General features: G+C 60.2%; 2 protein-coding genes across 14 annotated transcripts in view; both read right to left on the reverse strand.

Moving 5' to 3' along the window:
- Positions 1-238: 238 nt before the first annotated feature.
- On the reverse strand, positions 239-5,862 carry STOML2 (stomatin like 2). The gene is made up of 10 exons (XM_082784311.1): positions 5,805-5,862; positions 5,376-5,528; positions 4,959-5,058; positions 4,041-4,099; positions 3,572-3,673; positions 2,860-2,994; positions 1,997-2,141; positions 1,597-1,676; positions 1,249-1,377; positions 239-558 (listed from the first exon to the last, which is right to left on the reverse strand). Exons 1-10 carry the CDS (start codon positions 5,835-5,837, stop codon positions 427-429), a joined length of 1,068 nt encoding a protein of 355 aa, XP_082640437.1. The 5' UTR covers positions 5,838-5,862; the 3' UTR covers positions 239-426.
- A 321-nt stretch (positions 5,863-6,183) lies between these two features.
- ATOSB (atos homolog B) overlaps positions 6,184-25,569 on the reverse strand; it is a 33,020-nt gene continuing 13,634 nt past the window's right edge. For 4 of the 13 annotated variants that reach the window (XM_082784163.1, XM_082784168.1, XM_082784174.1 and 1 more), the window contains 9 exons: positions 14,329-14,421; positions 13,420-13,621; positions 10,655-11,925; positions 9,731-9,789; positions 9,331-9,427; positions 8,851-9,009; positions 8,517-8,585; positions 7,651-7,856; positions 6,184-7,061 (listed from right to left, as the gene is read on the reverse strand). In XM_082784163.1, coding sequence (XP_082640289.1) covers positions 6,908-7,061; positions 7,651-7,856; positions 8,517-8,585; positions 8,851-9,009; positions 9,331-9,427; positions 9,731-9,789; positions 10,655-11,749 — 1,839 coding nt within the window. In that variant the 5' untranslated portion in view covers positions 11,750-11,925; positions 13,420-13,621; positions 14,329-14,421 and the 3' untranslated portion in view covers positions 6,184-6,907. Of the gene's footprint in view, positions 7,062-7,650; positions 7,857-8,516; positions 8,586-8,850; positions 9,010-9,330; positions 9,428-9,730; positions 9,790-10,654; positions 11,926-13,419; positions 13,622-14,328; positions 14,422-17,981; positions 18,127-18,554; positions 18,867-20,283; positions 20,430-20,475; positions 20,671-21,495; positions 22,287-23,754; positions 23,998-24,022; positions 24,184-24,248; positions 24,416-25,569 lie in introns of those variants that run through there. The other 9 variants (XM_082784172.1, XM_082784171.1, XM_082784169.1 and 6 more) reach the window with 9 other exon arrangements.

Consider the following 25,569-nt stretch of genomic DNA (forward strand, 5'->3'; position numbering starts at 1 on the left):
CCACTGCACCCCTGTCCCAGTCCCCATCCCCTGAGGACAGCAGCGACAGCTCGAGCTGCCACACGTGAGGTGAAACCCAGCCCGGTGTGAGGCTGCACGAAAATCCAGCCACAGGGACAGGCAGCCCACAGCCCCACAGAGCAATCCTCTTGCAGATTATCCAGCCCCCCGAGTTGCTCAGGACGAACATCACCTCACCCCGCATCGATACACAGCCCTGAGCACCACCAGGATGTGCTGCAGCACCAGGACTATTTATTACATGATTAAATCCAAATACAAAATTAGGGCTAAGGGAAGGAAAAGAAGAGAGTCCCACTGGGGAGGGCAGCGGAGCAGGGCTCCCCACAGCCCAGCAGGCCCTGAGCAAATATCCCCTCTGGCAGGTGCTGCGCCGTCAGTGTGTCCAGTGTCCTCCAGGCCCCGCTAGCTGGAGGTCGCCTGCTCTGCCTTCAGCACCTCCGTGCTGGGGGGCTGGGGGTCCCCGTGGGCTGGAGGTATCTCGTCCTGAGTCTTCACAGCTTGCGTCTTGGTCAGCGTGGTGTAGATGCCCAGGGCCTGCAGGGAATGACAGAGCCATCAGGGAGGAGAGACAACGCACGCTTATGGGGACTCGGAAGGTCTCCGGAGAAGGCCCTGTGGGGCAGCGAGAAGTGTCCCCGCTGTGGGGCTGTGGCGATTTTTGACAGGGCACACACAGGGCTGGGACAGGGCAGGTCCCACAAGGAGGCAGGGCCGCAGCAGTCTCTAAAGGGGCTCTGTCTGTGGCCCTGATGTCGCTGTGCTACACCACAGTATCAGTCAGCCCCATGCAGGACTCCTGCCAGTTCAGTGGTGCCTTCAGGTGCCTTCAGTTACCCAAATCCCCGTTCAGTCATGTTTCTTCAGGGATGGAGAGGGAAGAGGCAAACTTCCACCTCAAGGAGACAGAAAGTCATCACTCGCCTCATATTTTTGCCACCTTATTTTGGCACGAAGAGAAGGGTCCTGTCTCCTACAGCCGCAACTGGCTCAGGCCAGCCCCACAGCCAGGGGCTGCCACAACAGAGACCCTCCAGTTCCCACAGGATGCTGCAAAGCAGCTTCCCCAGCCCACACCTTCTATTTCACACCCACCCACTGGGCCAAATTCCTCCTCATGTCCACACCTCTCCTCTCCCAGCACCACCACCTCCTCAACAGGGGCTGCAAGCTTCACCTCCCTCAGCCTCTGACACGAGGCAGGGTCCCTCCTCCTCTGACACTGACCTGTGCGACCATGTGGGTGATGTCGCCAGTGTTGGCTGGCAGCAGGACCGTGTTGGAGTCTTTGGCAAGCTTGGAGAAGGCGTTCACATACTGCTCGGCCACAGAGAGGGAGGCAGCCGCGCTGCCGTGCTGCGGAGAGACGGCCGAGGCTCAGCATGAAGGAGGCTGAGCCAGGCACCACCAAGAGCTCAGCCGTGCCCGCACCCCCAGCCTGCCCCAGGTGTCAGCAAATCTCTTTGCTAAGATGCCAGGGGGTATCTGCGAGGAAGCCAGGTGCCACCCCAGTTTTGGGATCACCTCCCTGTGCTGGCACCAAAGCTTTGGCTGCCCCAAGGAGCCCTCACTCACCTGCTGGGCCAGGGCAGCCGCCAGGAGCTGAATGGCCTCGGCCTTGGCCTTGGCCCTGACCAGCATGGCATTGGCTTCTCCTGCAAGGAAGCACGGGATGCAGATCAGAACTGTGACAACACGTTTGCAAGAAATACATCAAGAAAACGTAGTGCATGCAATGCCTCCTTTTCTCTAACAATAGCACTACGATTGTCCTGCAACACCTCTCCTGCTGCCCCAGGCTGTAGGGAAGCAACACCAACTGCAGCACAGCCCAAGGGTCCCAGCAGGGGGGATGAGAGCAGTTGAGGCAGCCTGGCTCACAGCAGTGCAATCTGCTCCCAGGGAGCACCACCCCTCAATACAGAGGGGTGCAGATCCCCTGGTGTTCAGGGCACGTTCTAGCCAAAGGTGCTACCAGCAGCTTTGTTGATTTGCTCAGCCTTCTCAGCTTCCGACGCCAGGATCTGGGCCTGCTTCTGCCCCTCAGCCACGTTGATAGCAGATTCCCGCGTCCCCTCTGACTCCAGCACTGTCGCACGCTTCCGTCGCTCTGCCTCCACCTGCAAACACAGGTCAGATGCCTGCCTGCCACAGCCACTCGGGGGAATCCCACCCATGGGGCAAGCACAGCAAAGACACTTCTATGTCCCTGCTGGGCAAGGGCAGCTTAGCAAAGGGTAAGAAGACAGCTACAGAACTGAGTGGTCCCCAGCAAGGGCTGGTTCTGCTTCCCAGATGCAGTTTGCTGCAGCAGTGAGCCCAAAGCACACCACGCCACGCTGCCCCAACCCTGGGCATGCTGCTCACAATATGCCACACTGACTCCAATGTGGGGCACTCACTGTAATGCTGCTGGGCACCACCAGCTCACTGAAACTGCTCCCACGAACACCCACCAGCCCACACAACCCTCCTCAGTTTGGTCCACAACTAACAGGCCAGCCTGCTTCCCCTCCTCCCCTTCCAGGCCTGCCCTGGGCTCCCTTTCCTCAAGGGGAGACCTCCAGCTCTGGGATTTGCTTCCTGCAGAGCCCAACAGGCCCCGGGGATTTTAAAAAGAGCTGGCAGAGCTTGTATGTACTAGGCAGGAGTCACCACTGCAGAAATAAGAATGGGAATTATTTACTCAATAGCTGTGTGCTCACAGCCAAAGTGCCAACAGGCTTCCCTCCCTGCAGGATGGCCCAGAGTGCTGCCAGCTCTGGATGGAGAACAGCCTTGCTTCGTGGAAGAGGAAACTTCCCTCTCATTCCAGATCGCCCACCCAGAGAGACGAACCTGCATCTGCATAGATTCCTTCACCCTTGGGGGCACGTGGATGTCCTTAATCTCATATCGCAGGCACCGGATGCCCCAGCAGTCTGAAGCTTGGTTGATTGCATCCACTATGTTGGCATTGAGGGACTCACGCTCCTGGCAGGCACAAAAGAAACAGCAGAGAACAAAGGAGAGGTGCTTAGCATGAGACAGGGGTCAGAAGGGAAATAGACACCTCGTCTCGTGGGCAAAGCTCAGCCAGAAAATCACAACTCCACAGGTGTAGGGCAGGGCAAGATGCTTCCCACATCTCTCGGAGAGGTCACTTTCTCCTAGAAAGGGCAGTGCCCCTGAAAACTGAAATTGCTGATGCAAGCATCTGGTCTACAGCTGGATACAGAGATGTCCCAGGAACACCAACAGCTCCTGCTTCTGTCCAATAAGGGTTACAGCCCCCCTGAACCACTTCAGCCAGGACACTCATCACTGGGCCTAAGCAAAGTGCAGCTGACTTGAGAGAAACACAATCACGCCAGCTGGGTGTGGACACTGGCCAAACAGATCCAAAGCAAGACCCATCTCCAAGGATTCACAAACACGTTCACTGAAACAGAAGCCTAATGCCATATAAGCAAAGGGCACATTAGTGTTATATGTATGGCCATACAGGCCCCGCAGGGTTCTGAGATGCTGCCAGATGTTGGCGGTGCTGGTATCCACCTCCCCTGCTCACCCGGAATACTCTGTCGAGGGAGAGTTTGCCAAGTTCAGATCTCATGGTGGTCTGGGCCAGCTGCGTCACAGCATATTCAGGATCCTCCACCCCATAACTGGCCTGCGGAACAGAAGCAAAAACAAGAGAGTCCATGGTGTTGCTGAAAGGGATCCCAAAAGAGGCAAGGTGAGGAAAGGTTGTGCTAAGATGAAAAACCTGCCACAGGCACCCCCATCGATTTCTTCCTCCAAGAGAGCAGTCCCAAAGAAGGGGACGCTCAGCCCACCCACTCGTGGAGCACAGCAAGCCTGACAGAGGCTGAAGCGTGCATCTCAAAGAGAAAAAGGCCAGGAGAGACTGGCCACGGCAGCCAGCTGTGTGAGGCTACACACGCAGAGCCTGCAGGGCACAGCCACGGGTGCGGGAGGCTGCAAGCTGCCTCGTGCCTCCAGGGTCAAGCTGGGCCCCAGGACAGCAGGGACGGTACCTTGTAGGGGTCCATGACCCGCAGATAGAGCACTCCATCAATCTGCAGGGTGACGTTATCTGCCGGGAAAAGAATGACACATCCTGTTTACTAAAACAGAGGAGAAAAGGCATGGCAGCCCCCCTCTCCCCTGACAGAATTAATAGAGCTGGGCACAGTCATCCCTCTCCTTCCTGTTGTCAACAGTGTAGCATGGAGAGAGGGATCAGCTGAAATAGGTCTCCTTGTGTAAAATGCTTTGTCAGAAGGATCCCTACATTCCCTACAAAGTGCCTCACTCTGACTTTTAAATACACCAGAAACCTCAGGTGTCAAGATCAAAACATCTCGTGCTGTAGCTATCTTAACTGATAAAAGATTTAGGAGGGGAAAAAAAAAAAAAAAAAAGGAAACTTAACACTAGAATTTTAACAGACAAGTCCACCAACCAGATCAAAAATTTTTGTGTCATTTGCAAAAACACAGGAGACTTTTCCTGGTTCAACAAATGAAAACTTTTGAAATCTGAAAAATTGATTCTGTATTCATCATAGCAAGAAGTGGAGCAGCCCAGAGAGGCTCACGGGACCTCCAGGGGTTCTGCTGGTCATAGTGCCATGGGTATGGGCAAGCCTGGGTCCACAGACATTTCTTCTTAGAAAGAGCAGTCAGGCACTGGGACGGGTTGCCCAGGGAGGTGGTGGCGTCACCGTCCCTGGGGGTGCTCAAGGAAAGGCTGGATGTGGTGCTTAGGGACAGGGTTTAGTGGGTGACGGTATTTGGGAGATAGTTGGAGCAGATGATCTTGAAGGTCTTTTCCAACCCTAATGACTCTCTGATTCTAGGAGCCTGGGACATTTCCTCTCATCCCCACGCTGTCCCTTGTTCACCACAGATGCAGGGAAAGGGAAAGGGCAGGAGACAGAGCCTGTTCCTTACCTAGGGTGACAGCTGATTGCTCTGGGACATTAATGACAATTTCTTTGAGACTCTGCACGTAACGAATCCGATCCAGCAAAGGGATGAGGAAATTCAAACCCTGCGAAAAAGGTGGGATCAGGCAGCTGAGCCCCGAAGCCAGGCAGAAGTTTGCCCACCCAGAGAGCGCCGTGCAAACAAAGCCCAAGTACGCGACATGCTGCAGACGCTTCAAGTAGAATAAACGTGGTGAGTTTAGCTTTCTTGCTGCTTTTAACACACTATTATAAAGGAAATCAGTCAACCTAAAAGGATGGCAGCCTGTCAGAATAATCCCGGGTGCTCCGACCGTCCCCTGAAACCCCGTGCAAACCACGCGCCCGGCCGCCGCCACAGGCACCTGCCAGCCCCCAGAAGGGCCGAAACCCATCTCCTTACGGGCTCGAGGATCCGGTGGAACTTGCCCATCCTCTCCACCACCCAGGCCTCCTGCTGCGGCACGAAGAGCACCCCGATGTTGACGGGCAGGCCGGAGTTGAGCCGCTGCGGAGCTGGGGCCAGCCAGGCCGAACGCTTCAGCTGCTGGGCGCGCTGCGGGGACCGAGAGGCGCGGCGTGGAGCCCCCTGACACCACCACCACCACCACCACCACCCTCCTCATCCTCATCCTCACCTTCCTCCCCCTGCTCCCCCTCCACCCAGCACCCCGAGGTGCCCAAAGTGGGCTCAGTCCACACAGCGTGGCTGCCCACAGCCCCCCCCCAGCCCCTTCCCTCGCACCCCACGCTATTTATAAGGGGCCACAACCCCTCCACACCCCCTCCCCAAACCCTCCCGGCCCCCCAGGGGCTCTCCCCCCGGCCGCACCCGCAGCAGCCCCGGCGCTGCCCGCCCCAGCATCGCTGCCCCCCAAGCGCCTCCGCTCCCCGCCCGCCGCCCCGGAACCTCCCCGGGCCGCGCCGCCTCTTCCGGAGCCCTCAATGCCGCCTCCCGGCCCTCCTCGGCGGCCCCAAGCCTTGTGTTCCCTCCCCTTCGTGTCCCTCCCCCCCCTTCCTCCTCGTTCCCTCAGGGAGCTGTGTGTGAGGCAGGGCTCGGTCTCCAAACGTTTATTAAATAAAACCCAACACAGAAGTACCGGTGCGGCGCTGCGGGAAGGGGGGCGGATGGCTGCTGAGGCAGCTCTCCCCCCCCCCCCACACCACCCTTCCCCGTCTCTTCCCCCCCCCACCCCAAATTTATCGCCTCACACACACACACACACACACACACACACGGCGACCTGCGGGGCTCCCTCAGCTCCGGGTTTGGCTCCTTCCTTCCTCTGTCCCAAGGGGTGAGGGGATCCACCAACACGCACCCCTCGATGCTTCAGACATCACCGAGATGGTGCCCAGCGAGTCTCAGCCTCACCCCCAGCTTCTAACAGAGCCCCCCGGCTTTTAACAAAGCCCCCCGGCTTCTAACAGAGCCCCCCATCTTCTAACAGGGTCACCCCTGCCCTCCACTTGGGGCCACGGCCGCCCTCGCTGTGCCCTGGCAGCCCCATGGGGCTGGGGGTGCAGCCCCCGCTGTTCGGGGCCTCATCCCGCACCTGTAGGGGAAAAAAAGCAGCGCCTCCGATCCTCCACCCACCCAGTGACAATAAATACTAATAAATACAAACTTTTTCCACGCTTTCAGCTCGCGCCCCGGGGATGGGCACGGGCAGCCTCCCCCCCTTTGCCTCCAGCCGTGCCTCCCGGTTTGGGGCAGCAGCGGCAAAAGCCCTGGGCACGTCCCTGGGGCAGTGGGGCTGCCCCCATTCCTCCTCATGAAACCCCCTTGGCGATGGCAGGGGGGCACAGCCGCGACTTGGGGGCAGGTGAGGAGGGCGACACGTGAAGGTGGCAGGGCTTCATCTCTCCTTTACTCATCTCTCCCCGAAGCAGCGGGCTGGGAGCTCCCCAGCAGCCCCAGGGCGAGGGAGAAGGTCAGGCCCAGGGCGAGTAGCAGGGGTTCCTTGGCATCTCCGTGAAAGATTTCAGTTCGTAGGGGATCCCCGAGTCAACCTCGATCGACTTGCGGGAGAAAAGCAGCCGGATGTCGTCGTGAAGGTAGATCTTCCCCGACTTGGAGCTGTGAAACCTGGGAGGAGACTAGTGATAGGACTAGAAGGAACGGCCTCAAGTAGTGCCAGGGGAGGTTCAGGTTGGGAATTAGAAATCTCCTCTGAGAAAGAGCAGTCAGGCATTGGAAAGGGGTGCCCAGGGAGGTGGTGGAGTCACTGTCCCTGGGGGTGTTCAAGGAAAGGCTGGACGTGGTGCTTAGGGACAGGGTTTAGTGAGTGACATTGGGAGTAGGGGCATGGTTGGAGCAGATGATCTTGAAGGTCTTTTCCACCCTTAATGATTCTGTGGAAGAGCCTCAGACTTGAAGGCAAGGGCAGGACAGCCTCATCAGAAGGAGGGGACACAACTCCTTCCCCTCCTGTGGCCCCTGGTCAAAGTGGCCACGCTCTGTTTGCCTTCAGAGGGACAGAGGTGGCTGCCATGGGGCAGGAGAACAGCTCCCTGCAGCCCTTCCAGTGCCAACAGCAGCTGGTGCTTGCTCTCCCCCAAGGCTACGGGGTCAGGCTGCCACCCCAGAGGGGGCTGCAAGTTTAGGGGAAGCAGGGACATAGGGAAGAGGGTCTGGGAGCCCAGGACAGGTCTCCATCCCACCCCATACGCCCTACCTCAGGTGCATCAGGTAGCAGAGGACCCTGCGGGGCGGGCTGGTGCCCGGTGGCTCGCTGGGGGCCACGGTGGCCCCTTCCTCCTCCCCCACGGGCACCAGGAAGATGCGGTGGCGCAGGAAGGTCATGTGGTTGGCCGGCATGTCCTGGAAGTCGTACGTCACCAAGAACATCTTCACCACAGTCTTGTTGGGGTTAAATAAGGTCTGGGGGTAGAGGATGGGTAGGTGGGGGGTCAGACTGGGAAGGGCCCAGGAACAGATCCATAGGACAGGGCTGGGGTGTCTGGGGGCGACAACAGAGGACACAAGGGACCAGAAGAGTTGTCCTTGCCCCGCACCAGCCCCAAACGGGCTTTGCCTGAGGCTCGGCTCTTGCCCAGTCCGTGTCCCTCACAGAAGAGCCAGCACAGGTCACTCTGAGCTGGCCCACAGCTTCATCCTCTCCACCCACCTCCACTCCCTTATTCCCATCCCATCCCCTCTGCACATACACACCCCACCAGCATCATCCTTCCCCATATCTCCTGCCCCCTTGTCTTCCTGTCAGCACCCTGGAGGTCCTGTGCTCCCTCCACTGTGCTTTCTTGGTGGCCATGCTGCTACTCTGCAGAAAAAAATCTGGCTGCTGCCTCTGCTAAGCAGCACAATACCAGAGACTCTCTGGATGCCCCATCCCTGGCAGTGCTCAAGGCCAGGCTGGATGGGGCTTTGGGAAACCTGGTCTGGTGGGAGGTGTCCCTGCCCATGGCAGGGTGGTGGAATTAGGTGGTTTTTAAAGTCACTTCCAACCCAAGCCATTCCAAGATTCTGTGATAATGGAGTATCTCCACCCCAGGCAGCAACAGGAGCCCAGCTACCACTCACCACTTGGATGGTTCCAGCTTTGGGGACACTGTAACCCTTCTTTCCCAAGGCCTCCAAGTCAATCACTCCCTGGGGCAAAATAAACAGCATGTGTGAGAGAGAGAGAGAGAGAGAAAGCCCACGGAGAGCCCAGCTGGGACGCAGCATGGGGCCAAGACCCCACTTTCTCTTTGCTTTGCAGGTTAAATGTTGCTCCTGCCATAGCTGATGGTCTCCTTAGACGTGTGGCTGCTTGAGCCAAGCTCTCCATGGAAGAGCAGCCCCTGAGGATGTGCAGTGTCTGGACACAGCTCCCCACTCATGTCTACTATAAGCCCAGCCTGTGTGCACGTACCAGGAAAGGTGAGGGTGCGCTGTGTTCAGAGATGTCAAAGTAGGTGACGTCCACAGGCAGGGTGGCATGCTGGGGGCAGTAGGAGCCGCTGGCACCGATCTCTGCTGTGAAGCCCTCGATGCGTCCCGACGGTGCAAAGCGCCCCTTCAGGATGGACTCCTGAAAGAGGAGGGAAGCGTCAGGGACTGCAGGCTGCCCGCAAGGGACCACGGCTGCTTTTTCAAGGACAGATCCCATCCCATCCAGCTATAGGTGGCCTCAAACCAGCCTTCTGTCACGGCAAAGAACCTGCAGCTGCCACGTCACATTGCCAACGTGCACGAAGCCCTCAGGGACAGGCAACCCAGCCCCACGCCAGCTGCCGCAGAAAGCATCCAGCTCCTGTTGGGCTCAGCTTCTCCTAGCTCAATGCCAGCCCAGCCCGAGCCCTCCAGACCCACCTCCCTCCCCAGCAGGCCATCACCGTGTGGGTGCTGTTACCTCAAAGTTGCCCAGCAGAGCGTGGCTGACGGTGGTGGTGGCCCAGGGTGCTGCAGAGGAGCGGGTTCCCCTCCGGGGGCTGCTCCGGAGATGTCGCCTTGGGAGAGGAGAGCAAGCATCAGTGTGGGGCCAGAGAGCACATCTCCCTGGGGGCGCAGATCCCTCTCCCCTGATTCCCCTGATAGGGACACGTCTCTCCCACCACCCCTTTCCCTGGTAGAAGTTGAGCCATTTTCCTAACCCCAGGGGCAGCCTCCCTCCACCCCACAGCCCAGAGTCTTGCGTAGGGGAGATGCCCAGGAACCCAACCCAATCCATCTGCCCCACAGCAGGCTGTAGGGTGCTGGGATCACTGTGCACCCCAGACCTGCTGTGGGGCAGGAGCTGCTGGGACACTCACGATTTGAGGCGCAGCCCGCTCTTCAGCCTCCTCCCGACCGCAGTGCAATCTTCAGAGCTCTGGAAGGGACATGAAACCGAGGAACGTGTTAGGGCACCAAACAGGGACCGTGCACCACCTCTTGCCCTGTCCCACATCCCTGCTGGGATGGCATGCGGGGCAGCATGAAGCACAGAGATGCTGCAGAGCTGCCCAAACCCAGACCTGGCTGCCAGGGCAGGTCTTTACCCTCCCAAAGTGGCTCTAGTGAGAAAGGTGGTGACAAAACCTGAGACAAGGGTGCAGCACGCAGCCTCCCACCCCATAAACCACATCTAAGGAAGGGTAACACATACGACAAAGCTCCCTGGCCAGTCTGGGAAAAGTCCTCTCCCAAGGCGATTCATGCAAAATCTGGGCAAAGGGTTGGGCTGCCCACTGCCTGGCTCCTACAGCTGTAGGGTGGGGGATTAAAACCAGGGCCTCACTGCTGCTTCCTTTTAAAAGTGCCCCCTTTTCAGGGGTTTTCCTTTCTGGAAGCCACACAAAGGGCAGCACAACACAAAGGGATGATGGAGCTAGCTGGCATGACCAGGCTGGAAAACCGAGGGAAGCTGCTGGAGGACCTCACTCTGCAAGGGCAGCGCTGGGGGCAGCCAGGCTGGGGGACAGTCACCAAAAAGGGCACGTGGACAGGGATGGAGCTGTGTGTGTCCCACGCTCAGGGCATCCTGGCTCTGAGCAGGAACAAGCCAGGGTGCCTCTGCTTTTGTAGGGCTGGTGGCAGGCAACAGACGTGTCCCAGGGCCGGCCACTATCCACCGTGCCGTGGCACTGGGACAGGACAGGGTGCCGTGCCACTCTGGGCCATGTGCCCAAAAGGGACAGCTCTGGGTGTCTCCAGGCTGTTTTCCCTGCCTCCTCCCACCCCACAGTGATGCTCACCTTGGCTGCAGGGAGCAGGTGGTTCCAGAAAGGGGCTCCCTTGGCGTCGGTGCTGCGGCAGGCTGTGGGCACCGGGTGGCACGGCAGGGCCCTCTTCTTCCTCGCCGGCGGGGACAGGCTCTCGTCCTCGGAGCAGGAGTCGGCCACCACCTCACCAGCGGGCAGCAGCTTCCTTTTGGCCGGGCAGCTGCTGCCGCTGACCCGGCTGCTCCCGCAAGGCGTCTTCTCCAGGGAGCTCAGGCTGCCAGGCTCGGGGCTGAGCACCGCCTGCGGGGTCGGGGGCTCCTTGCACCCGTTGGCCGCCACTGGCCATTCCTCTCCTCCGCTAGCCCTGCTGCTGTGAGCAGGGCTGCTCCCCGGCTTTTCTCTCCTCCCAGCAGAGTCCAGCTGGGACGTTTGTGCAATATTGTGCAAATCAAGGTCAAGTAGGTTGTGGCCACTCGCCCGATCCCCGTTCTCCCCGCAGCCCGCGGGCTGATCCCCCGGCGGGACGGGACAACCGTCTCTCGTGTGCAAAGTACTGCAAGCCATGTGCTGAGGCCGCGAGGAGGAGGAGGAGGAGGAGGCATCCTGCGGCTTGTCCTCTCTGCTGGCCTTGGGGCTGGGGCTGGGGCTGGGGCTGCCCTCGCACCGGTGCTCCACCACCCGCAGCCCGCTATGGGAGAAGTGCTGGGCAGAGCCGCACAGGGAGAGCTCCTCCACCAGCAGACCGTCCTCGAAGGCATCGTCATCCTCCAGGGCAGCCTGCCCGGGGCCCCTCTCGCACTTGCTGTCCACCCCCCCTCCACCCCAGTGAGTTCGTTTGGGATCCCGCACCCCCTCCGGAGTTCGCTGCTCGGGGTATCCCCTCTTGACAGCCGGCCGGCTGCCCGCCCGCTGCTCCGTGCTCTCGGAGGAGCTGGAGAGATGGGAGAAGATGGAGACCTGGTAAACCTTCTGGCGCTTGATCTCCGTCTCGTTGTAGCCCATGAGGATGCCGTGGTGGGTGCAGCGCTGCGAGGAAGGCTCCAAGGCCGCCTCTCTGCTGGGTCGGGGCAGGCCGGAGTCGGCGCTGGGCTCCGGGGGCAGGGACGTCTCCGCGTGGATGTGCCGCATGGAGCCTCACTTGGCTGGGCCCCACGAGGAGCTGGAGCCAGGACAGCCCATGCAGCGGCAGGAGGGGGACAGTAAAGTGCCACGGGTGACAGTGGGAGGGCAGGGCAGGAGCTGGGCCCTCTCCCTCAGGACGTCCGAGCGAGCCTCCCGTTATGGGGTGCGCTGCAGCGCAGCATCTGGAAAGCGAGAGGAGAGAGGTCAGCGGGGATCAGGGTCCTCGTCCTGCCCTCTGGACCCGTGGGAGGTGGGCAGCCCTGCTCGGACCTCCCTCCCCAGGGATGGGAAGAGGAACCAGCCCTGTGTGGGTTCTGCAGGGAACCCCACAGCATCACCCACCTGCAGGATCAGCGCTTCCCTCCTGGCCTGGGCACAGAGAGGAGTTTCCAGCTGGGCTGGAGGCTACAAGTCTGGGGACAAGCCTGTGCAAGTGAGGAGAAGGGGGCCTGCCCTCTGCCAGGGACCTGCTGTGCTCGTGCTGCTCTGGAGCACAGGAGTCAGGCAGGTCAGACCAGTCCCAGGGGCTCTGGACTGTAATCACCCCTCTGGGCAACAGCAGCCAGATCTCGGAGCGCTTGCCAAAGAAACCAGCCCCAGCCGCATGCGCTAAAGGAGGCAGGGTTGGCTTCGAGGCTGCCAGCCCCACAGTGGGGACAGGAACCTGTCTGTGCAACCTGGGGGAACCTGAATTATTGTCACGGGTAGCTCTGCCAGCTTGGACCAGAGTCCTGAAGCAGCTGGGTGGCACCAGGGGCTGCAGAGCCCACCATGGGTGCCTGCACCATCCACCCACCCCATACCATCCACACCACCCACCCCTGCCCTCCTCGAGGACTCAGCCTCCTTCATGCTACACAAGGCTTCTATTTCCATTTTCAGCCCGGTTTCGGGGTTTTGAGAATTCCAGCTGTGAGCTGTCTGGCACAATAAACCCTAAAATGTCTGCAAGAGGAGAGGAGATGGGATGCCTGCTGAAAATTCACTGGCCCACTGAGGAGCCTCAGAGCCTGACAAAGAGCCCACGCCTGCAGCTCTGCCCTTTGCCTGTCCCAGTAGCTCTCCCTGCTCCTGTGGAACAAAGGCTCAGGGGCAGGCATGCAACAGGGGACGCAGTTCCCCAAGCAGGTCAAGGCCATCTGGAGACTGATGCCACAGGTGGTAGTTTGATCCCCGCTGTGATGGGGATGCAAAGGTGCCCAGTCGGTGTAGCTGAGGCCAGGGACTTCGAGAGAAGCAAGGAAAGGTGTCACCAGGCACCACTATGTGCTGGAGGCCAACTGGCTGAAGAGCAGCTTTGCTGAAAAGGTCCTGAGAGTCCTGGTGGGCACCAATTTGACCGCAAGGGAGTGGTGTGCCCTTGTCACAAAGAGGCTAGTGCTATCCTGGGCTGTATTCTGAGGAACAATACCAGCAGGTCAGTGAAGGCCACACCTGAGAGGGTCCAGCAAGGGGCCACTAAGATGATTAAGGGACTGGAACAGCTCTCCTATGAAAAAAGGCTGAGAGCTGGGAATGTTCATCCTGGAGGGGAGAAGGCTAAGCCACCTGGATGTGGTCCTGGGCGCCCTGCTCTGGGTGTCCCTGCTTGGGCAGGGGTCCCTTCCCACCTCATCCCCTCTCTGAGGCTGTGTAACCCCCATGCTGCAGCCCGCCCTGGCTGCCCCCACACTCACCCCTCTGCAGCAGAACCCCAGCGTGCTCCGGATCAACCTCCCCGTCCCGCCGTGGGCTGTCGTTGGCACAGCTCGCTGAAGACACCTGCCAGCCAGGCACTCCCCAGAAGCGGCGTGGCTGCCGTGGAATGGCTCCCACCATCACGGTGTGCCTCCGAACCTCTGCGCCGTCCTCTCCAGCTCTTCAGTCTCCACAGCAGCTCTGAGGGCAAAGAAAAGGGGAGATGCAGGAACGGTGAGATTCAGAGGCTCGCCAAGAGCAGGGCAGGAGGCTGCAATCAGGGAATGGTTTGGGTTGGGGGGGACCTTAAAGATCACCCAGTTCCAAGCCCCCCGCCTTGGGCAGGGACACCTCCCACCGGACCAGGTTGCCCAAACCCTGGGGCTACCTGCCCGCAGGGTCACACAGACAGAGAAGGCAGTACTGAAGTTCAGCCTCTCCCAAATCCAAAGGTCACATGAATCTATAGGTCATCTCAGGCAGTATTTTCACTTTACTTTCCATTTAAGCCACAAATACTTTAAGCTCAGCTGTAAACTCTCGTATCTTGCTTGTCCTTTACACCCCTTTTGCTTGCCTTCCTGCGTGAAAACCTGTGTGTAGGAACAGATCCCTGCTTCCTTTTGGTGATCGTTCCATGGCCTGCCTTCCACGACACTGCAGATCACCAGCAGCCTCTGGGCCTCCAGCTAGCCACTGGGCTCATGCCCATCCACCCCATCCACCCACAGCACAGGACACTTTCTGGCCCTACACACAAGGAAAAGAGCTTGCAATTGCCTTCCTCTGGGAGGAGATGCATGGTAGGGATGGCAGAAACCAGGAGCCTGACAGCTCTGAGCACAGTGCCCTCCCATCAGCCTCCCCCAGAGCAAAGACAGCGATCCTTCCACGCGCACAGCTCTCACCTGCTCAGAGGCACCCTTGATGTGTGAAGTAGATTTGCAGCTGCCACACAGCTCCCTTGTGGTCACAATCCACCAGCACCGCAGCTTTGATGCCTGGAAGAAGGCAAAGAGGAGAATTAATCCAGGCAGCAGCTCATGGTGCAACACCGTCACAGCCTTGGGGCACCTCAGTCCCTCTGCCACGGGGCTGCTCAGGAGCTTTGCAGTCCTAGGAAGCTTTGGGTGAAGGAGAAAATGCTGCCCACCGCTGGGGGCTGTGCACCTCCCTCCCCATGAAGCCTCAGCCATGGAGCTCCCCTCCAGGCAGCCACTGCCTGTGTCCTGTTGAACAACCTGACCACGAGCACTGCTCTGAAAGCTGGAAACAGCAGGGCCAGGCACACGAACAAAATCCCTGCAGGGATGCTCAGAGGCACCAAATACCCCATTGCACTTCGGTCCAGCAAATTCTGCATTGGTACAACGAACGTGTGGCCTGACTTTGACTGCCATAGAAAATGTGCTGCTCCTTCGTTACATCTCCAGTAAGATTTGCAATTAGTCCCAGTCTCTCAGAGCAGACCAGCCCAAAAGCCACCTCCATCAGAGCCAGGGGAAGAACAGAGCCAGAACAGAGGTGCAACACGCCAGCTCCCACAGAGCACTCGCAGCAGGACAAGTCAATGCTGCAGCACCACAACCCCCCTGGTCCAAACCCTTGACAAAAGCTCTTTGTAAAGCCCAGCTCCTCCTGGCACCCTGCAGGAAGGCTGGTAGAGGAGCAGGTGGGTGCTCACAGCCACGGCCAGATGCTGCAGTGTTGGCACACCGTGCTCTGCCCACCTGGAACGGGGAGAGCTCTCACCACAGGTAGCTGCTTCCCTCCTCCATCCCAGGGCAGGTCTGCACCATGACTTCTGTGGCACGGCCAGCCACTGGGAAACAAAATCAGCAGCCAGCAGCACGAGTCAGCACGGGGCGGCAGGAGAAAGCCACATCCTTCCTGCCAGTGTCCACGCAGGACAAAAGTGCAGATTCAGCCTGCGCCCTTTCTTTTCTCTGACTCACACCCTGCTGCAGCCACAGCCCTTCCCAAGTCCCCACGCAGGCAGGCTGAGCCCTTTGCTCCCCACAGGCAGCTGCCTTGCAGGAGAATGAGTCTATCAGGAGACGCTGACACCACAAACCCATCCCAGAGATCTCCATGCCATTCACCCGCTGATGCCAGCACAGGGCAGTAGGGTGCACCCCCAGCCTGAGGGGCTGCACCTCGTTTTGCCAACCCAGGTGCTGCTGCCAAATGCACCCTGCAGGGAAACACCAGGACTCCCCATCCCACCCCTAAAAGCACACCCTGGGACCCCTTTACACGCCCTGTAGCTGGGACAGGGAGCAGCAGGAGCATGGCACTGCTCCTCTCTCCTAAATGCATCAGGAGCCCCTCACAGCCCTTCTACAGAGCAACACAGGGACCCCAAACCACTGCACCTACAGCAGGGACAGGGAGACATCCCCTAGACATCTCTCCCTTCTTCTTCCCCCAGAGCCAGGCATCTCCAGAGCCCTGCTTCTGGCAGCCTGGATGGGACAGGAGCAGGTCTGGGTCCTCCCTGCAGAGCTGTACAGGTGCCACCCGGGGCTCCCTGTGCCCACACCAAAGATTTGGTCCCTCCTAAGCCCAAGCAGCTGTGATTTTGCTGGTGTTTTGGCCCGTATCAGTGCTCTAAGATAGGACTGAATGGGCTTTGCCTGCAGGGGGAAGCCTGGCAAGAGTTCCTCCTGCTCTCTGTCCTGCTCACACCAAGCTCCCAGGCCACCCCAGCAGCAATGGGGCCAGCAGGGCAGTCATCTGCCCCAGACCATCATTCAGACAAGCAGGATGGTTGCTGTGTGGCAAAGTTCCCTCTGTACCAACCACGTTTTGAAGGAGAAAAAATCCCCTTCTATGGTGCTGCAGTGCCACCAGGGTCACAGCCCTGCTGTGGGTCTCCTGGCACCAGGATCCAGAGCTTCCCCTTCTTCCCCCAGCCTGGCTAGGCCTGGGGAAGGGCAGCTTTGGGGGCAATTTGGGGGCAGGACGGGCAGAGCAGTGGGACAGGGGCACCTGGCACTGATGCAAGGAGACCAAGGGCTGTGCCCAAAGGGACCCAGCAGGACCCAAGACCGTGGGTCTGCCTGGGGCAGAGCACCAGGACCGTGGGCTGGCACGGATGAGAGACCTTCTTGCAGCTTTTGGACAATAAAACAATGCCAAGCTGGTGTTTATACTGCCTTCTGCTCCTGGGAAGAGCTAAGGAAACCCTTGCAGCCTCCCTGGGTTCAGGCAGGAGCGGGGCTGGCAGAGAATCACCCACGGTACGTGCAGAGCACGAGGCAAGAGAAGAAGCAACAGAAACTGCTGGGGAGTGACTGCCCAGAGGATAAGCCACAGCTCTGCCAGTCCTATCTGAACGCAGAAAAAGGAAGAAAAAGTAACCACTGGACGTGTAAAGCCACAAGGTCCTTGGCACAGGCTGAGAGCGGAGCCTGAGAAGCGCCGGCAGGCGGAAAGTTCCCATCACACGCCCGAAGAACGGCAGCACCAGCAGCAATGCTGGCGTCAGAGGAAGGTTTTTCTGAGGCCTGCAAGGTCAGGTACATGGCTGTCAGCAGAGATACGGACAGGCGAGGCTGGGGACCACTTCCAGCATCATCCCTGGGCGAGGCAGCAACCCTGGAGAGGAGGCAGTTAGAGGGGAGCCTGAAGGGAAGGAGGAACGGGGTGGAGGTGGCCCCGGAGGTCCCCTGGGCTTCAGGCTGGGGAGGAAGGAGCTCACGCCTGGTGAAAAGGAGGGAGAGGGGAGGAGAGAGGGTGCAGAGGGAGGGAGCATCCCTGCCCCGCTGCAAGGGCAAGCCCTGCTCCCGGGGGCTCTGAAGGAGGCCCGCTGCTGTGCCAGATTTACGCGGCTGCAGAGCCTCGCTTCGTGCTGGCCCCCGTGCAGAAAGCAGGGAGGAAGCCCCAGCCCAGATGGGAAGGGGCCGTGCCCACATCAGGAGTGCGAGCTCCTGGAAGCCACCAGGGACAGCACCAGGGACAGACCCTGCACCTCCCTCTGCCCGATGGCACCGTCCCTCTCTCTCTCCCTCCCAGCACCTCGCTGCAGGCTGACAACACCCCTCAGGACACAGCTCCCGGGCGCACCGATGCCTCCTGTCCCCGCCACGGGCTGGGGTCTGCCCCACGGTGCCGTCCCCATCCCCGCAGGCAGGTGCCGTGGGGAGGCTACGTGGGGTCCGAGCCCTCCCGCTCGCCGTGCTGGGGTAACACAATGAGAGCTCCCCCCGGGGGGGGCTCGGGAAGCCCGCAGGCTTTACCCCTGCACCACCTGAAGCCCCGCACCCGGATCTCTTCCAACACCTTGCCTCGGCATCAGCGATGCTGACAATAGCCTGCGGCTGGGAAGGGGGCTGGCAGGGTCTGCAGGCAGACCCCATAGGGCGACGGCCACCTGTGCGTGGCTCTCCCCAATACCCAAACCACCCCCCCCAGCAGCCTCCCCTCCATGCACGGCTGCCCCTCTCCCCCAGGAAAGCACGGTCAGAGAATGAAAAGCAGCTCAGCACCCGGCAGGACAATCGGGCTGCTCTCCCCAGCCGGCAGCACCCCCTGCCCACCCAGCCCAGCAGGCTCAAACCTCCGCGATGCAGCCGGCGGCGTCCAGCCGGGAGCCCACGAAACCCGCAGCACGGGGAGATCCCAGGCAAGCAGCAGCCGCTCGGCTCACCGGGAGGACAGCCCAGGTTGAGGACAGACCTTTGTCTCTGCCTGCCTGTCTCGCAGGCTCGCTGCTGGAGGAGGAAAAGGGGGGGCGGTGGGGGGACAGCGAGCAAAGATAACACCCCTAGGAGGGATGTCACAGCCACGTTAATCACTTGGAATTCCAGCCAGCGCAGACCCGGGCGCTGCAAATATGGGCAGCAAATGGAGATGCTCAAAGCTCTGAAATAATTGGATCCTTTCACAAGAGCCGAGCCCAGAATCCAGCACAGGAATTCAGTCCCCGCTGGAAGTCGAGAGATCAAATGCGCGGAGAGGAGGCAGGCGCAGCACACGCAATCCTCAGCCGCCGCCGCTGCCGGATCCGCAGCCCCCCGCGCCGCTCTCCTCTCAGGTGTCTGCCCGGCAGGAGTGATGGCACGGGGAGGATGGCCACGGCGAGCCCCGCGCGGAGCCCGGCTGGGGACCGTGCCCTCCCCATCCAACTTACTCCACTTGTGGCAAGGTGCAGGAGCGCTGCCAAGCAGACAGGAGGCTTATCGGAGGAAAGCGGCGGCCTCGAAGCCTCGCTCGAGGGGCAGCCCATGGGAGGGAGACCCCCGGAGCTGCCCGCCAGCCCCCGCGGGGCGATGCGCAGCCCGGCAGGCTTGGCAGCCCGCGTCACGTCCCCGGCGAGACGCGCTCACGGCACATGCAGGCTCCTGCTCAGCGCCTCAACGGCGATGAAAAGGCACGGAGGCTTCTGCCAGAAAACAAAGAGGCAGCGGCAGAGCTGGGGGTGGGGAAAACTCTCCGCTGCTGCCCAAGAGGATCCCTGCGGAGGCAGCAGGATGCTGACGGGCTGCACCGCAGCTACTCACCCCCGCGAGCACCCACCGTGGCACCCGCTCGCCCGGCGGAGGGAGGACGGAGGGTGGGCCGGTCCCGGTCCCCTCCCCGAGGACGTGTGGGGTGGGAAGTGCTGCAGGACGCAAGCCAGGCCCAGGACAACAGCTGGCCACAAGGGGAAAATTCCTCCGGGCTGGCTTCGCTTCGCCAAACGCCGTGTCTTCCCCACCTCGGGGTAACCACCGTGCGCCGCCGCTCCCGAGGGGAAAGTGCAGCCAGCACCAGGCGTGCAAGTTTTATGGCGAGGGGAATCTGCGGAGCTCAGCACCGTGCAGGCTCCAGAGTTGACCCTGTGGTGGTGGTTACCCCGGGGTGACAAAAGAAGTGCCACCCCATGCAGGGACACAAGGGCAGGCTCCCCTCGCTGGTCCCATGGGTGGCAGCCTGGGGAGCGGGGACTGGTGGCTCCATCCCAGCCCCTGGTGCCAACTGGAACCGACGGGCAATCTCCCACTGTTTGTGCTTACAAAGCTCACAGGATGGCAGAGGGCAGGGAGCACGACTGCTCAGCACACTGGCCGTGACCAGGGCACCAACGTGCTGCCACGTGTTCAGCAGGACACTCGTCCAGGGGAGGCATCCGCCAGGTCCAAGCAGGACTAGGTCATCACCAGGCTAAGTGAAGCACAGGCATTAGGATTAACAGCCCTCTCGGCCTGACTATCTGATGTGCCAGGAGGAGGAATAACACCCTGGGGTTGGTTTATTCTTGCATCAGAAGCCCTGGGGAACTCTATCCTGACCTGTTTAGCTTGACCCTGAAGGAAAGGCGAATCACTTACTGGTAACTCCCATCCTGTCTGCTCCCTGTGGCAGGGAAGCACGACCTGAGCGGGCTGCTTGAGCCCCTGGCAGGGCGCTCTGGGGCTGTGGGCTGAGGTTTTGCAAGCTGAGGGATGTCAGCACGGCAATCAGTGGGTGACAGGAACCTCTTTGCTCACACCTCAGCTGCCCCCTGGCCACCCAACACTCACCCCCGGCCACCGCTGCACGCAACCACAGCCATCCACCTTCCTCCTCACCGTGCCCCGAGTCCCTGCAGCCACCCACGCCACCTGATCCTCACCTTCCCCACATCCTCTGCCCGGCAGCCTGGCTCTGCATCCCCTGCTGCATGCTGATTTTCACTCTCACCCCACATCCCCGTCCCCCACAGCCAGCAGACCCTATTTAGGCGCATCCCCTGCAGGTCCCCCGTATCCTCAGCTCCTTACCTGAGCCGTGCTCCCTCCCAATCTCTGCAGCTCACACCATAACCTACACCACCACCCACCAGACCCAGTGACGAGCCCCCAGCTGGCACAGCCACGGCAGTGTCACCTTTTCCCTACCTGCCCTGCTGCTCACCACGTCGCAGAAAGTCCCGGGGATGCTGCATTACCCGGAGCAACTCCGGGCAGGGGTGTCAAAGCCACAGATGGGAAGATGGGGCAGGTGAAGCGCCTGCGGTGAGGAGGGCAGCGCTGACCCGTGGGAAGCGTCCCTGCTCGCCACCACCCCTCTTGCAATACACTTCCTTTTACCGTAAGAGCCCTCCAAGGGAGGTGCTTGGGCACCGGCACCCGGCTCGGCGTCACGAAGCTGCAGCCTGCAGATAAGGCAGCAGGGGCATCCCGTATCTCTTCCACTCCCCGTGCTGGATGTCTGCGTGGCACAGGAGGAGGAGATACCACCTGCACCCGACTCATCCCTTCCCAGCTGCGATTTAGGGAGTCTCCAGGCTGTGAAGGCCAGAAGCAGGGACACAAGCTGGGCAGGAATTCAGGGTGAGGTTTTGGAGGTATTTGACCACCTCCAAACTGGATGAGTCCAGGAGGGCTGCTGCGAGGAAGGGGTATTTCTACCAGGAATTCGATGTCCTGCGTCTTGCCAGGAAAAGGCAAAAATCTCTCCTTCCAGTGAGGACTGAAGATAAGAGAGAAACTCTCTGCTGGCATTAGGAAAAGGGTGTCACAGCTGTCATCTGAACACTCCCACTGCAAACACACGAGCGCCCAAGCCTCTCTGAAGTGCAACAAGAGGGCCTGGGGTGCCTGCTTCCAGGCATACTCAAGCCAGCAGGGCAGCACCAGCTCCTGCTCCACCCCATGGAAACCCCAAACCCCGTGGCCCACAGCCCCAAACCCCCCGTGCATCCTGCAGCTGCACGCAGTGGGGATGGCCTCGGGATGGAGGTGTTGGATGCAGATGGCAGCATCGAGGACAGCAAGGCCCATGTTTCGGTGGCAGAGGACCTGCCCAGGGTTCAAGACACAGCCACATCAGACAAGCCTCCTGCACAAGACACGAGTTCCCACATCTGACCCTACAACATGAAGGCCCCCGTGAGCAAGCTGGGCTTGCTGTGCTGCTACAGCCCAGAGATCTCAGAGAGCAGCTGAGCCATCACCAGCAGCTGCAAAACACCAACCCTGGTGGCAGCTATGTCACGGGGGACACAGACATCCCCCCAAATCTGATGTGCACAGGGAGCCCACGAAGGAACCGAGAGCTCTCCATGGACCACCAGACACCAGCAGGTCCCTGGCCACGCAGTGACTTACCCACGCAGCTGGGAGGAGATTCCAGGGGCCTGTTGGCTCAGATGAGTGGTCCCCACTTCTCCTGATGCACGCTTGTTGTAACAGGGACATCCAAGTAACGCAACAGGGCCCAGAGCCGGGTTGAGCAACAGGCAGACGGCACGGAGAGGCGGCCAGGGGAAGGGAGCACGCAGCACTCACCCCGAGTCGCAGCCCAGCAGCAACGAGCCCATGGGAAAGGCTGAGATGAGCAACTTGAGAAGGGAGCTGGGGACAAATGTGGGCTCGTGGGAATGTCCTAGACCTTGAAAACCCACATGAAAGTGTCTGGGGAGCCTGAATGCCAGGGGCATCCTCTGCCAGATGGGGAGGCACATGGAGCTGTTGCTGCAGGTCAGCTCTGCCCAGGCTACATGCAGCCCCCTTTGCTCTGTTACTCTTGCAGACAGGACAGGGAAAGCACTAAAAACCCTTTTGGCACTTGCACGCAGGACTCAGGCTTCTGGAGCATCAGACACCAGGGTCAAAGCTAGGAGACTCAATAAATCGCAGAGCGAAGCTCTTTCTGAAGACAAGGCTGATGAAGCTGCCAGCAGCCAGCCTCGCAGAAGGACAGGATCAGGAAAAGAGCAGCCATGAGAATAAAAGGCTGGCAAAGAAACAGAAAATACTGGGAGCAAGTAATTCTTTCCAGACAGTCCTTTGGGCTCATCTCAGCCTCCATCTGCTCCCTATCTGCTCGGGATGGTCAGGCAGCTGGAGCCTTTAAAAAGACTACTGGTGACTTCCCCCTCCAATTGTCACCGTGTCCGGGCCTGGGACAGGCACCACAGGGATGATAACCCCAGAGCCCCTCCAGCCGTAGAGCTGGGGGCTGGCTGAAGCGAACCAAGCCAGGAGAAGGGCTGGTGTTTGCTGTGCCACGGCCAGGGGATGGACAAACACACCTCCGAGCCCTCTATGCACCTACAACCACGTCAGCCCCACAAACTGTGAGCTGCTACATGGCCAGGTGCCCCGAGGGCTGCAGGACCAGGCAGTGGTGCAGGTAGGATGGGACCTCATGGTCCAACCCTGCTTGGAGCGGGGCCAACCTCGCTGAGGGCTGAGGCTCTCCGAATTTGGAGATTGCTCCCCCTTCTCTGGGCCCTGCTCCAGAGCTCAACTGTCCTTGTGGGGAAATATTTTTCCTGATATCTCATTGGAATTTCCCTCGATGCATCTTGTGCCACTGCCTCTTATCCTGTTCCTGGGCACTTCCCAGGAGAGCCCGGCTCCAGGCTTTTTCTCTCCAAAGCCCCACCAGGCAGCAGTGAAACCCTTTCCCTCTCCCAGGCTGCACAGTCCTGCTGCTCTGACTGCTCCTCTCCTGTCCTCCAGCCCCTCATCACCTCCACGGCCTCATCTTGGCTCACCCCAACCTGCCTGGAGCCCAAAACCTCCCAGGGCAGGAGGAAGACCTGCAGGAGGAATGGGGCAAAAGGTTAATCCGCAGAGACTGAGCTCGTGGGCTGAGAAGCTGGCCAGCAGGAGGGAGCAGTCACCCGTGGCAGGGAGGGACACCACCACCTCCTGCCCCAGCTGGAGCCTCCTGCAAGCAGGCACAACTCAGCAGCCTGCTTGCCCTTCCCTTCCCCTCCTCACCTCACCTCCAACAGGCTCAGCAGATGGACACGACGCAGGGCCAGGGCTCCTGGGGGTCTCTGGAGGGTGCTGGAGCCTGTTGATCTCCATCCCTCCCAGCCAAGGGTAAAAAAGGCAGGACAGGAGGTACCTGGAGCCAGCTGCAAGCCTACAAGACCTTAGGGGTGATGAAACAAGAGGCTTCCCCAAGCACAGACCAGCACGGGGTGTTTTCCCTTCAGGTATTTGATCTATGGCTCTGGTTGTCGGAGATACCGAGTGCCTACTCCAGCACCTGCTGCAGAATGCCTAGGTGGGAATCCCAAATGGCTGCTCCAGGAAGTTTGGCCCTAAATACACAGTGATTTGCTTTCACTGCTGGCCCTACTTCCACCGTTCCCACGGGGGACCAGCCCTCAGCCATGACGAGCGGGACCACCACGAGTCAAACTCAGCAGAGACCAGCTGGGCTAGATAGAAATTACACAGCCCCGAGCTGGAGGAGGTGAGCAGCCATCCACAGCCCCCAGGACACCCCCCAGGGTCTGCAGCAGTGCCAGAGGGGCACAGATCACACAGGATTTCTGCAGCTGTGGCCCAGATCTGTGCAGCATCCTCCCCAGCCCGGCTCTTCCCCCTGGCTTAATAAAGACCTACCTCTTATCCCTCTCTGCCCCAGCAGGGACTGCTCCTTTTTCCATCCTGCCTCTCCCATTCTCTTAGCGTGGAGGGGAAGGTTACCAGGCAGGATCCAGCCACGACAGAGACCTGCTGAGGTTGCCCAAGGTGACTGCACACCCCACTGCCTCCCGGAACAAGGACTGACCCTTCCCAACAGAGGCTGGGATACCCTGACACCGCTCTGCTCCCTGCAGTGCTCGTCTCCAGTCCCTCCAGCAGTGCCTCCAAGGACACGGACACGTACCGGCGGTGAGACACCAGCAGGGACCTGGTGCAGCACACGGCTGAGCCGGATCCTTCCCCGTCTCCACTGCTCTGCTTCCAGAGCCCTGAGGCTCCCCCAGCTCCTGGGGGTACCCGGCACGGGCTGCCAGACCTTTGGGCTCCCGACAGCCCCGGGATGGCACCTGCCTTCTGCTTCCCGCTGACTCACCCCCCTCTGACTCACCCCCTCCTCCTGCCTGACTCACCCATTTCACCAGGGCCGGCCGCGGGCGTCAGGGCAATGCCACAAGCTCCGTGAGGCAGCAAACAGGGCAGGGGAAGTGGTGCCAAACCCCCCTTCTCCCGCAGCGCTGGCTCGAGGCCACGTCGGGGCGGCGGGGCCAGCCAGGAGTGGGAGCGCTGCCATGCGCAAGCACGGCCGAGATAAGGAGCGAGGCCGGGGGCGGGTTTCCTCCGGGCTCCGAGGCTGCCTTCCAGGCAAACACGGTGGTTTTATCAACCCTCTGGCAGCCTGACCCCACCTCTGGCTGCGGGAGGGACACCCAGTGGACCTGCCTTGGGTATAGGCTGACATGTGTGATCCTGTGCTGCGCCTCTTCCCAGTTTGGCTCAGCGGGGTGGAGAGCTTCCTCGGCTGACCCCAGGCTCTGAAAGGGACCAAAGCAGCCAGATGTGACAAAAGGCTGATCGCCCATCACTGCTCCTGCTGGGGAGCAGCTCTGCAGAGCAGAGCACATCCATCAAGGAGTGCACGAGGGAGAGCAGGCACGCAGGGAAGACACGGATCCGTGCACACGCCTGGGCTGCGGAGCTGCGCCTCTCCCTGCTGCGGCCTCGTGGCTGGAGGATCCATCTCCCACCGAGAAAATCTGCCTTCCCAGGGCAAAGAGAACCAAGACAGGCCACCCTGCTTCTCCTGCAGGCTCCCATCAGGATGCTTTGCTCCCCAGGGGCAGCAGGGCGGGAGATGCACAGTGCTCACCGCGTGCTATCAGCGTGGCCAAAGGCACAGCCGACACCACGGTCATGGTGCCACCAAGGTCACAGCAGCGGGTAAGCGCCTGAACAAACCAGCAGCCACCAGCAGGACAGGCCCAGCAATTTAAATGCACATGCTGAAAGCAGGCTCTGAAAAGAAGGGCTTCCTGAACTGCCAGCAGAGGGATTTATTCACCCACCTCTAAGTCAGTGGCATGGTTCTGCTGCTCAGGTGACGCCAAAAGGGCAGCGTGAGAACTGAGGATTTTGGGCAACGACAGAGGGAGAAGTTCAGGCTTTCTGAATGCAGATGCTAAGCAGCGAGAAGTACGTGAAGTTGACGAAACAGTTCCTGAAACAGTTCCTATTAACAAGGGCAGGCACACAGATTGCTAGACTGACAAGGAGCCATCTACCAAGGTCAACAGAGGACATTTACCGTCTCTCCAGGAGCCCCAAACCAAGCCTTTCATTGCTGGGTTCCCTTTCCCACAGTGGCTCTGTGCTCCCCACATCTCCCTTCATGGCGCTTGAAAAAAGCAGAGCAGCCACAGGGCTGCTAACTTAGCTGGTGGCTGCAGCGACCCA

This window comes from Aythya marila (assembly GCF_965140915.1).
Source record: "Aythya marila genome assembly, chromosome: Z".
Lineage (NCBI taxonomy): Eukaryota > Metazoa > Chordata > Aves > Anseriformes > Anatidae > Aythya > Aythya marila.